The 12,946-nt window shown below is 48.0% G+C and overlaps 1 protein-coding gene across 1 annotated transcript in view; it reads right to left on the reverse strand.

Annotated features, from left to right (window-relative positions):
* LOC309564242 (uncharacterized protein) overlaps positions 1–12,946 on the reverse strand; it is an 82,671-nt gene that overhangs the window by 23,365 nt on the left and 46,360 nt on the right. Inside the window, exon 5 of the mRNA XM_082268868.1 lies at positions 11,138–11,288. Within this exon, the coding sequence (XP_082124994.1) occupies positions 11,138–11,288 (151 nt within the window). The remainder of the gene's footprint in view (positions 1–11,137; positions 11,289–12,946) is intronic.

The following is a 12,946-nucleotide window of genomic DNA, read 5'->3' on the forward strand; positions in this document are numbered from 1 at the left end:
CTTCATGGTCAGCTTATTGTCTGGGAAGGCCTTGGCCTGGGCCACGCCACTTTGGGACCGCAATGATCCTGCCACTGCCTCCGTCCAGTCTTTCGTCTCTGAAGTTCGCAGTGTCTTCGAGGAACCTGCCCGTGCCTCGTCAGCAGAAACGGCCTTGCTAAACCTCGTCCAAGGAGACGCTACAGTAGGCGAATATGCTATACAATTTCGCACACTGGCCTCCGAACTGACTTGGAACAACGACGCCCTCTGCGCAACTTTTAAAAAAGGTTTATCCAGCCATATCAAGGATGCTCTAGCCGCACGAGAAATACCTGACTCCCTGACGGAACTCATCCAGTTGGCTACTCGCATAGATATGCGCTTCCTTGAAAGACGCCAGGAACTTCGCCAAGAAAAGAATCTTGTTCGCAACAGGCGTTATCCACGCCTGGCACCTCTCTTCCAGCAACCATTGCAACCGGTTGCTGCGCCTCCCGCCGAGGAGGCCATGCAAGTGGATCGGGCTCGCCTGACCCAGCAAGAAAGGTCTCGCCGGAGGAATGAGAATTTATGTTTTTATTGTGGGAGTTCCGAACATTTCTTAAAGGACTGTCCAGTTCGTCCACAGCGTCAGGGAAACGCTCGCACCTAGTGAACGTAGGAGAGGCGTCGCTGGGTGTAGAGTCTTCCTCTCCACGTTTGATGGTTCCAGTACGGATTTCTTCTACCGCTAAAGTCTTCTTCCCTGCACAGGCCTTCTTGGACTCTGGTTCTGCAGGAAACTTCATTAGAGCCTCCTTCATAAACCGCTTTAACATTCCTGTGATCCGTCTCCTCAAGCCTTTCTTCATTTCTACAGTTAACGGTGAGAATCTAAACTGTACCGTGCGTTATCGCACAGAACCTGTGCTCATGACCATAGGAGTCCTCCACCAAGAGACCATTGAATTTTTTGTTCTACCGAACTGCACCTCTGACGTCCTTCTTGGCCTGCCCTGGCTCCAGCGCCACTCTCCTACCCTCGACTGGACCTCTGGGGACATTAAATCATGGGGGCCTACCTGACACACTCATTGCCTCAAGTCGGTACCTACTAGACAAGTCTCCGTTTCCTCACCATTGCTCGGCCTTCCTAAGGCTTATCTGGACTTCTCTGACGTCTTTTGCAAGAAGCAGGCGGAGGTCTTACCACCACATAGACCCTATGATTGTCCCATTGATTTGCTTCCTGGTACCACGCCACCCCGTGGCAGGATTTACCCTCTTTCCATCCCTGAAACCAAGGCCATGTCAGAATACGTTCAGGAGAACCTTAAGAAAGGTTTTATCAGGAAATCCTCTTCTCCTGCCGGAGCAGGATTTTTCTTTGTTGCCAAAAAGGATGGGTCACTACGCCCATGTATTGACTACCGCGGTCTTAACAAAATCGAGGTAAAAAATCGCTACCCTTTGCCTCTCATCTCGGAACTCTTTGACCGTCTGCGCAGAGCAAGGGTCTTCACCAAGCTTGACCTCAGGGGCGCTTATAATCTCATCAGAATCCGTGAGGGAGATGAGTGGAAAACCGCTTTTAATACCAGAGATGGCCACTTTGAGTATCTCGTCATGCCGTTCGGCCTGTGCAACGCTCCTGCAGTCTTTCAAGACTTTGTCAACGAGATCTTCCGGGACATGTTGTATACTTGTGTATTGGTCTATCTCGACGACATTCTAATCTTCTCCTCCACCCTGGAGGAACACCGTCGCTATGTTCGTCAAGTGCTCCAGCGCCTTCGTGTCAACCATCTGTACGCCAAAATGGAAAAATGTATTTTTGAACATAGCTGTCTGCCGTTTCTGGGATACCTAGTTTCTGGACAGGGTCTTCAAATGGACCCTGACAAACTCTCTGCAGTCTTGGATTGGCCACGCCCCTCAGGCCTTCGCTCTATTCAGCGCTTCCTGGGATTCGCCAATTATTACCGTCAGTTTGTTCCCCATTTCTCCACTATCGTGTCGCCTATTGTGGCCCTAACCAAGAAAGAAGCGAATCCGAAATCCTGGCCTCCCCAAGCTGAAGAAGCCTTTACTCGTCTTAAAGCCGCCTTCGCCTCCGCTCCAGTCTTGAATAGGCCTGATCCGCTGAAACCATTCTTCCTGGAGGTAGATGCCTCCTCTGTTGGAGCCGGAGCGGTTCTTCTTCAAAAATCTGCTAAAGGGAAAAACGTCACCTGCGGTTTCTTCTCAAAAACTTTTTCTCCCCCTGAAATGAACTACGCCATCGGAGATCGTGAACTTCTAGCCATTAAATTGGCACTGGAAGAATGGAGACACCTTCTGGAAGGATCCCCTCATCCGATCACCATCTATACTGACCACAAAAATCTCTCGTACCTTCAGTCTGCCCAGAGCCTTAATCCACGCCAGGCCAGGTGGTCATTGTTCTTTGCCCGATTCACCTTCCAAATCCATTTTCGTCCTGCTGATAAAAACATTAGGGCGGATGCCCTATCACGCTCCACCGATGCCTCCGAGGATGAAACCGTTCCTCAACACATCATTCCTCCTGAGTGTCTAATTTCAACTGCCCCTGCTTCACTGGTACCAGTTCCTCCAGGGAAAACATTTGTTCCTCCACGTCTTCGCCTGCGGACTCTCAAATGGGGTCACTCCTCTCACCTGGCGGGTCATGCTGGAATTAAAAAGACGACTCAACTAATTGCCAGACACTATTGGTGGCCTTCCTTTGAGAAAGATGTGACGGAGTTCGTTCGGGCCTGTACTGTCTGCGCACGTGATAAAACTCCCCGCCAGAAGCCTGCAGGTCTTCTTCTCCCTCTGCCAGTGCCTGAACAGCCTTGGTCCCACATAGCAATGGACTTCGTCACGGATCTTCCTGTATCCCATGGCAACACAGTCATATGGGTGGTTGTCGACAGGTTCTCTAAAATGGCACATTTTATTCCGCTCCCTGGCCTCCCTTCTGCGCCACAGCTGGCAAAGCAATTCTTTTTACACATTTTTCGTCTCCATGGTCTTCCAACACACATCGTCTCCGATAGAGGCGTTCAGTTTATCTCAAAGTTTTGGAGAGCTCTCTGCACCCAATTGAAGATCAAATTGAACTTCTCCTCTGCCTACCACCCTCAGTCCAATGGACAAGTGGAGAGGGTTAACCAGATCCTTGGTGACTACCTGCGACATTTCGTCTCCTCCCGTCAGGATGATTGGGTCGACTTGTTGCCCTGGGCCGAATTTTCTTACAACTTTAGAGACTCTGAGTCATCCACCAAATCCCCGTTTTTTGTGGTGTACGGCCGTCACCCGCTTCCCCCCTCCCCATTCCCACTTCTTCTGGAGTTCCTGCCGTTGATGACTTGACCCTGGATTTCTCCTCCATCTGGAAAGAGACTCAAAAGTCGCTCACCCTCGCCTCTTCTCGCATGAAGAGACATGCAGATAGGAAAAGAAGAACTCCTCCTGTCTTTTCTCCTGGGGACAGAGTGTGGCTCTCTGCCAAATACATCCGGTTTCGGGTCCCCAGCTACAAACTGGGTCCACGTTATCTTGGGCCTTTTAAAATCAAAAGCCAAATTAATGCTGTCTCTTACAAACTCCATCTTCCTCCTTCTCTCCGTATTCACAACTCCTTTCATGTATCCCTCCTCAAACCCCTCATTCTTAACCGATTTTCCCCCAAGGTCATAGTTCCTGCTCCTGTCTCTGGGTCCTCTGACGTCTTCTCAGTAAAAGAGATCCTCGCCTCCAAGGTCGTCAGAGGTAAAAAGTTTTTTTTGGTTGACTGGGAGAATTGTGGTCCTGAGGAGAGGTCGTGGGAGCCCGAGTCCAATATCCTTGACAAGGACCTCATCCACAGGTACCTGGGCTCCAAAAAGAGGGGGAGACCTAAGGGGGGGGTACTGTAACGCCGAGTGCTCCGGGTTCCGTGGCTTCCCCGGAGCACTCAAGGCGTCCTGCGGGCTGCAGCGCTCCGGTCGGCGTCCCCGACCATGAGCGCTGTTCCCCCGCATTAGTGGAACTCACCCGCCGGGTCCTCTCTGCTCCCGGCGCACGCCGGGTTCCTTCCTCCTCTCGGCGTGCGCGGCCCCGCTCCCTAGGGCGCGCGCCGCAGCATGTAAATTTAAAGGGCCAGTGCACCACTAATTGGTGCCTGGTCCAATCAGCCCAAATTCAATAAAAACCCACTTCCCCTTCCTGTCCTTGCCGGATCTTGTTGCCTTTGGTACCTTGAGAAAGCTTTTGGTGTATCGTTCCCTGCCTGTGTATCTGACATTCTGCTGTTGCCCCTGACTACGAACCTTGCCGCCTGCCTTGACCCTTTGCTCCGTCTGACCTTGCCTTTGCCTTGTCCTTCTGTACCGCGCCTGAATCAGCTGTCTTTGAGGTTGAGCCGTTACCGGAGGATACGACCTGGTTGCTACCGCCGCAGCAAGTCCATCCCGCCTTGCGGCGGGCTCTGGTGAAAACCGGTAGTAACTTAGAACCGGTCCCCTGGTACGGTCCACGCCAATCCCTCACTGACACAGAGGATCCACCTCCAGTGCCATCACCTGCCGCCAGTCCGGACCCTGACACAGTCTCAAGAGGATTCTGGTGAACACGTTCCCCGACTCCCGTAGGGTGCAGGGGTGGGGACAACCTACCATGGACTCTACTGCGGGTCACGAGAGGAGCGTTGGAGAAGGCATGCGGTTGACGGATGCCTTTCAGTCTTTTTTTAGTCCTCACCGCCCAGGCCTCTCAGCTGCCACATCGCATCGACAGCGTCTGCATCACATGGTGGACGATTACGTCAGGGCACAAAGTGACACAGAGGGCTTTTCATGTGACGAATCCGATCCACTTGCATACTGGGTCTTAAGATTAGACCACTGGCCAGAACTGGCCCAGTATGCCATGGAGTTGTTGGCCTGCCCTGCTTCCAGTGTCCTATCGGAACGGGCATTCAGCGCAGCAGGAGGATTCGTCACAGACCATCGAACGAGACTCTCCACCGACTCAGTCGACCATTTGACATTCATTAAAATGAATCAGTCGTGAATATCAAGCTTTAATGCACCTGATGCAGACCTTGTAGACTATGGTTTGGTGGTGAATTGGCGCAAGAAGAGGTCTCAAAAAAAAAAAAAAAAAAAGTCTGGTCGTGGGGACCCGGGGAGGGGGAGAAGGGAAACACCAGGGGTGGGGGGACCCCCAAACAGTTCAGGGGGTAGCTGTCCACTGTAGCGGCTGCCGGCGGAAGAGACAGAAGAGATCTCTGGGGGGAGACAAGAGGGAAGACACCGCAGCGCCTTCTAAGTGCAGCAAGACATTTATTGAAGTATGTGCAGCAGTATTACACTCACATTTAGTCGGTGAATAAGATGCAGTTAGTCAAGTAATGTTGATCATCAGGAGAATCACTGGAGCGGGTCCTGGTGGTGGAGGCAGTGGATCCCGGTGAAAGCGGCAGGGGGTTCCTCCGTGTGTACAGGGATGGCCTCGGTGGTGTCCGTGGGCTCCTCATCAACTGGTGGAACGCTGGCACTCGTGGGTCCTGGGATCCTGGAGTCACTCCTGGCGGTGATGCGGGATGCTACGGCGACGCGTTATCGGAGCATGCGCTCCTTCCTCAGGCCGTGGATGCACCATGTTTGGACAGGGCATTTATGCAGTGATAAGGACGGTGGCTCAGGGGAGGCAAAAAGCATGGCTTGAAAGTCTGCAATAGGTGGAATATCGGTGTTTGGCCACTAGGTGGGGTGTGTGGGTACACAAACTGATGTGGTTAAATGCATGGGGAGGGGAATAACAGACCATGTGGGAAACTATAGTGTAATAGGACCGTAGTTGAAAACTGAAAAGGGGGGGGGGTTTGTTTTGGGGGGTTTTTTCACTGGGAGGGATGGAGATGACAAGGGAGGGGGGGGGGGGGTTTTGGGGGGATTATGTGTATAAGTGTCACGGATATGTGTTGCTGTATGTATGGTGCTATGGGATAAGAATAGGGTACATGGTTTGGGCACGGGGACATATTGGGGGGGGGGAGGGGAAGGACATGTTGGGTGTTGGGGGGGTGGAGGAGGGGAAGATGTGATGAAAAAAAAAAAAAACGCATGTACAATAACTGGGGATGGTTTTGGTTGTAGCTGTTTTGGGGGGGGGTTGTGGGGGTTTTTGTTTTCACGGGCAGTTTGATCCAAGGGGGGGGGAGGATTGGAAGGGTGGTGTGTTGTCTTAACAAAAAAAAAAAAAAACGCACAAATCAATAAATATCAAATCCGAACTGCCGACTCAGAAGAAATTGCACCAAAGAACATGACTACATCGAACAGAGCGGCCTGCTAACCCAAAAATTTGTTGAAAAAGGTTACCCCCAACCCCTCATCAATGAAGCTTACTCCCAGTACACAAACATCCCTGCCCCCACCCCCAAAGACGCACCCACAACACAGCCCATACGCTTCACCACCCAATTCCATGTAAAATTTTGCAGAATGGAACAGATTCTCACCAAACACTGGCCCATCCTATTGGAAGATCCCCACCTAAAATCCACCATCCCCCCAAAGCCTAAGGTATCCTACCGAAAGGCCAGAAGCATCAAAACTCTTGTAGCACCGAGCAAACTAAAACAAGAACAAAAAACCCCCACAGCCACCCTATGCCTCATCCCGCTTGTTGGGATGTATCAATGCCGCAAAGCCCTTTGCCTCACCTGCAAGCACATACAACATGGACAAAAAGAATTCAACGTAAAAGGCAAAACATACACCATCAAACACTTCCACAACTGCTCATCCGAATACGTGATCTACTGCCTCACCTGCCCTTGTGGCCAGTTCTATGTAGGGAGAACCATCCGGACCCTAAGAAAGCGGTTTGGCGAACACCGCCGCCTAGTCGAGGCCGGAAAAGACAAACATAGTGTGCCCAGATATTTTGCCGAACACCATGAGAAATCGTCCACAGGTCTGCGTGTCTGGGTCATCGAGTCCATCCCCAACTCATTCCCACAAACGGAACATTACAAGCGACTTTGTCGCAGAGAAACGTTCTGGATCTACACACTTGACACCCTCGCGCCTGGAGGCCTTAACGAGGAAATAGAAACCAACACCTTACTGTAATGCTTCTCCATGCACCCCACCCACCTTCTTTCCACGCCCCCCACTAAACCCCCCCCCGGATTAAACCGCCCGTGAAAACAAAAAACCCCCACAACCCTTCCCTCCCCCCCAAACAAAGACAACCAAAACTATCCCCAGCCATCCCCCCCCCCCCCCATCGCCTGTTGCAAAAGTTCGGATTTGATATTTATTGATTTGTGCTTTTTTTTTTTTTGTTAAGACAACACACCACCCTTCCAATCCCCCCTCCCCTTGGATCAAACTGCCCGTGAAAACAAAAACCCCCACAACCCCCCCCCCCCCCCCAAAACAGCTACAACCAAAACCATCCCCAGTTATTGTACATGCGTTTTTTTTTTTTTTTCTTTTTTTCATCACATCTTCCCCTCCTCCACTCCCCCCAACACCCAACATGTCCCCCCCCCCCCAATATGTCCCCGTGCCCAAACCATGTACCCTATTCTTATCCCATAGCACCATACATACAGCAACACATATCCGTGACACTTATACACATAATCCCCCCAAAAAACCCCCCTCCCTTGTCATCTCCATCCCTCCCAGTGAAAAAACCCCCCAAAACAAACCCCCCCCCCTTTTCAGTTTTCAACTACGGTCCTATTACACTATAGTTTCCCACATGGTCTGTTATTCCCCTCCCCATGCATTTAACCACATCAGTTTGTGTACCCACACACCCCACCTAGTGGCCAAACACCGATATTCCACCTATTGCAGACTTTCAAGCCATGCTTTTTGCCTCCCCTGAGCCACCGTCCTTATCACTGCATAAATGCCCTGTCCAAACATGGTGCATCCACGGCCTGAGGAAGGAGCGCATGCTCCGATAACGCGTCGCCGTAGCATCCCGCATCACCGCCAGGAGTGACTCCAGGATCCCAGGACCCACGAGTGCCAGCGTTCCACCAGTTGACGAGGAGCCCACGGACACCACCGAGGCCATCCCTGTACACACGGAGGAACCCCCTGCCGCTCTCACCGGGATCCACTGCCTCCACCACCAGGACCCGCTCCAGTGATGCTCCTGATGATCAACATTACTTGACTAACTGCATCTTATTCACCGACTAAATGTGAGTGTAATACTGCTGCACATACTTCAATAAATGTCTTGCTGCACTTAGAAGGCGCTGCGCTGTCTTCCCTCTTGTCAGACCTTGTAGACTAGTCTATCGTTGCGATGTGGCTGCTGAGCCTCAGTTTAAGCCTGGACCATGGTGCCACCCTCCAACCCTCCTCTCATTCTGTTTAGGTTCACAGAACCTCATTTTAGTTATACCAAAAAAACCATGTTTGCGCACCTGTTCCACAGGTGCACACCTTTATAATTTTTTGGCCTCCTTCAACACCAGCTCTTTGGGCTTACGGTGGGGAGGCTACGCTAAACAAAAAATACCATGTTTGCGCACCTGTTCCACAGGTGCTCACCTTCATAATTTTTACGCCTTCTTCAACACCAGCTCTTTGGGCTTACAGTGGTATGGCTCCGCCAACACCCAAACAACAATTTTTGCGCACCTGTCTCACAGATGCATATCATTGCAATTTTTTTCCTTACAAAGGCAATTATTGCCTTCATGACCAGCACTTTCATAGGGTTATGGTGTCAAGTCATCGTCAGGGTTTCCTCATCTCTGTGTCCATGAGACTTTGGGATGTCGTAATTACTCCTTTAAAAAGGCCCAATTTTTAAGCATCCTTTACTTCTATTCAAAGTCAAGAGACAACAGTATTCATCCAAAACATCTCTAATCTTGTACACTGTGCACTACATTGTGGCCCCTACCCCTAACCCTAACCCTCAATGTGTCCGTGCATATATGTCTGTTTCTTGTGAGAATTCAAGTTAAAGTGCACCAAACACCATTTTACATGAAATAAAGTGCATCTACATACATCTTTTGACTTCTTGAAAACATTTGGTAATAATAGCCCCATTGTGAAAATACACCCGTTAATTATATGCACATTTAAAGAGACAGCACCTTTTTCAAAAAAAAACTCTAATCTTGTTCCCAGTGCACTGCATTATGTCCCCATCATACACATTGGCTGTGCAGTTGATTAGGAGCAAAAGAAAGGCGCGGTTAAGCAAAAAAGTCATTTTTGAAGGTTTGGCATGCTATAATTCTGGTCCTGGACATGCTACAGAGCTACAGGTACACTTTTTAGTCCCCCCAGACACTAAATCCAAAGAAATGTCTTTTTTTTTTTTCCAATAATTTTTTCAATAATTGGCTCTCTACCAAAAACGACAATTTTTAAGAACTTTTTTTTGTGTGATTAATAGTCCCTGGGGCATGACCCAGAACCCTAGGCACTTTTTAGGGGCATTTATTGGGTTTTAGGGCTTCAAAAGGGTGTTTTTTGATTCCAGAAGTTCGGGTCCCATTGATTTCAAAGGGGTTCTGGAATCCGAACCGAACTTTCGGGAAATTCGGGTGTTCTGGTCAAACCGAACTTTTCAAAAGTTCGATCATCCCTAATCATAAATACCTCAAACGTGTGATTCCAACTCTGTTGGAAGAAAATGTTACTCCTGGTCTACAGGGTAATGTCAGAAAATGTAATTAATTGTATATTTCATAGGAAAAAGTTGTGGAATCAGAGTGTGACTGTTTGTAAAAGCCTTCACTTGATGAACAATAAATGATCTGCCAACTATGGCTACATTTAAGTCATCTGGGTCAAAATTCAATACAGACTAGGACTGGGATGCCATTAAAGTTCATGTGCGTGTAAAGGCAGGTGTCCCAATACTTTTGGTAATATAGTGTACCTGTACGTGGAGGGTCCCCTAGAAATTGTAATAAGGCCCAATGGTTTTAAAACATAATCTAATTACTGGTCTCTGTACTATTCTGGACCAAAACTAAAACTTCTTATAGGTCTGTTTTAGCACTGTTTATTGACTGCCCATCCCATCTTTTTACTTAACATAAAAAAGCATGCAAATACCAGATATAGAGTAAGAGAGAGCTACATGCTCCGTGGATGCTCGAATGTGTAGTTCCACTAGTAGTAGCGCCATATGGAGATCAGGAAAAGAATTGATTTATTTCATGTATTGATATGTCAGTTGTTTTTTTAACCCCCTTCCTGGTGCCACTGAGATTTAATATCTGGTTACTAGAAAGACTGGCACGCATATTTACATACAGGTTTACCAATGTTTTAGATAAATGTTTTTGCTGACTTTCTGAACCTGGTGCCTTCAGGCTAATGGCAACATGAAAAACATCCAGAAAACAGCCTTGGCTCTGGTGGGCATCCTGGATCTATCAACCCAGAGTAGTAGCCACATTTACCTGTATATGGTTCAAGCAGGGCCGGATCTAGCCTGTCTGATATGGAGGTACAGTTGAAAATGTCAGGGGGCATACTGTTAACACAACTTCCTTTATCCTTGTAGTTGGAAAAATGCTAGTTTTTGGGCTGGATCTCTTAAAATTTCAGAACAGACATATACTGTACATACAGTGCATTCATAAAGTATTCAGACCCGCTTCGCTTTTTTTTTTCAGTTTTTTTATATTGCATCCTAATACTGCAGTTGTTTAAATAAATCACTTATTTTTTCTCAATAATCTACACTAAGTACCCTATAGCGACAAACTAGAAATGTTTGGCAATGTATGAAAAAGGAAAAACTGAAATATCACATTGGCATAAGTATTCAGACCCTTTGCTACAACACAGCTCAGGTGCCTCCCATTTCTCTTGATCGTTGCGGAGATGTTTCTACACCCTGTTTGGAGTCCGCCTGTGGTAAATTAAATTGATTAGACATGATTTGAAAGGCACCCACCTCTCTATAAAAGGCCTCACAGCTGACAATGAATTCTGTATCAGAGCAGAAGCCATAAGGTCAAAAGGAACTGCCTGCCGACCTCAGAGACAGGAATATTGCAGGACATGGATCTGGGGAAAGCTACAAATCAAATTCTGCTGCTATGCTTATGTCATTGTGCCAAACAGAAATTATAACTACATATAATAAATGAATTGATTGCTAAGAATTTTACTTCTAGTGTCTAGTAGAGGTTTGTCTTCCATCAGAAAGAGGATAGAGCCAGTCCTGTTACTGATCGCTGCATATGGAGTCAAGAGTCGGGGGTGCTTGGGGAGAAGTAAGAAGTTATGTAACTGCTTCATCCAGTTGGAGGTGACAGGAACCTAGGAAACAGAGAAGTTCAGTTTTAGCTGATTTAAAAAAAAATGGATTGTTATGATCAAAGTGAGGTTTATAAATAAATTAAAGTAGAACTCCAGGTAAAATGCTAGATATACAAAGACCCCTGCTAACCTGTGTTTTTTTTTTTTTTTTTTGCATTTTTTGGTTAGATAGGATAAAATGCTTTCAACAGTACATTTAATAGAACAAAGGGAGCAAATAAGAGGAGTTTGTTTTTAGTAGGTGCATGCACGTTAAAGCAGAATAAACCCTTTCTTAAAAATATATTTTTTAAATGGCCCCAGGGATTTTTATGTCATAATGAACTAGTATGCACCAATGGCGTATTTAGGTTTTGTGCTGCCCTAGGCCTGACTAAACTTGGGCACCCCTAATTTAAATATGACCCACTACTTCCTGTAAAGGCCACACCCTTTCCTGTTTATGACCCGCCCTGTCACCTGTAAACCACAGACCACAACCACAGTCTATCAGTGCCCATCAGTGCAGCCTCATCAGTTCCCATAAGTTCAGCTTTATCAGTGCCCATCAGTGCAGCCTTATCAGTGCAGCCTTATTACTGATCATCAGTGCAGCCTCAACAGTGCAGGATATCAGTGCGGCCTCATCAGTGGCCATCAGTACAGCTCCATCAGTAGCAACCAGTGCAGCCTCTCAGTGCCCATTAGTGCAGCCTATCAGTGCATTATATCAGTACCCATCAGTGCTGCCTTATAAGTGCAGCCCTATCAGTGCAGCTTATTAGTCCTGCCTCATCAGTGGCCATCAGCGCAGTCTATGAGTGCCCATCAGTGCAACATATCAGTGCCCATCAGGGCTGCCCCATCAGCTTTTTTGCTGCCCCCCTGCAAAGTGCTGCCCTAGGCCTGGGCCTTGTTGGCCTAGGCCAAGATACAGCACTGGTATGCACAACAAATTAGCACATTATACACTATCTCCTTCAGCGCTACAGGTCTTCCTTCTGGGTTTTGACACTTCAGCCACATGATTGACCGGGCTGTGATGACAGGAGTCACATCATCATGGCACCGAGTTCTGTCGTAAATGTACACATGCGGCTTACTGTACATTAACCATTAACATTGACAAACAGGCAGGTATAAGTACTTATGACAGAAGAGACCAATAGGTCCAACCTGTCAGAATTTAATCCTGCTGTAATGCAGATCAAACTGGGTACCATTAGTGCCTGGAAGAATAACACCAGTTTAAATTAAACCTATTGCACAAAAGCATCTCCAATATATTGGAGGTATATAGCCAAGGCTTCTGAAGGTGGGGACCACTGGTCCTCTTTTAGGGGGCCCGAGCACACAGGGGCTCCCACACAGGGAGGGGGATTAGCGATGGACAACAAATACAGAACTCTTCCTCCAGCAGCTGAAAGCTGATTTCTCTCCCTCTCCCAGCTTTTGTCTGCTAAGAAAGGTACAGTTGTCCCTAACTAAACCCCCTCCCTGTGTGGGCCCCCCTCCCAGCCCTGGCTCTATTGTTAACTCTGCTCCTGAGTTCATCTCTAACTTTGTTTCTCTCCCTCTGTCTCTCTCCCGGAGCTCCAACTGCCCAGCCTGTATATTTTTTCATCCCATCTTCATTTTTATTTAATAACTCAGTTTATTCTTTTAGATTTAGCAGGAAT

This window comes from Pelophylax lessonae (assembly GCF_965119305.1).
Source record: "Pelophylax lessonae genome assembly, chromosome: 9".
Classification (NCBI taxonomy): Eukaryota; Metazoa; Chordata; class Amphibia; order Anura; family Ranidae; genus Pelophylax; species Pelophylax lessonae.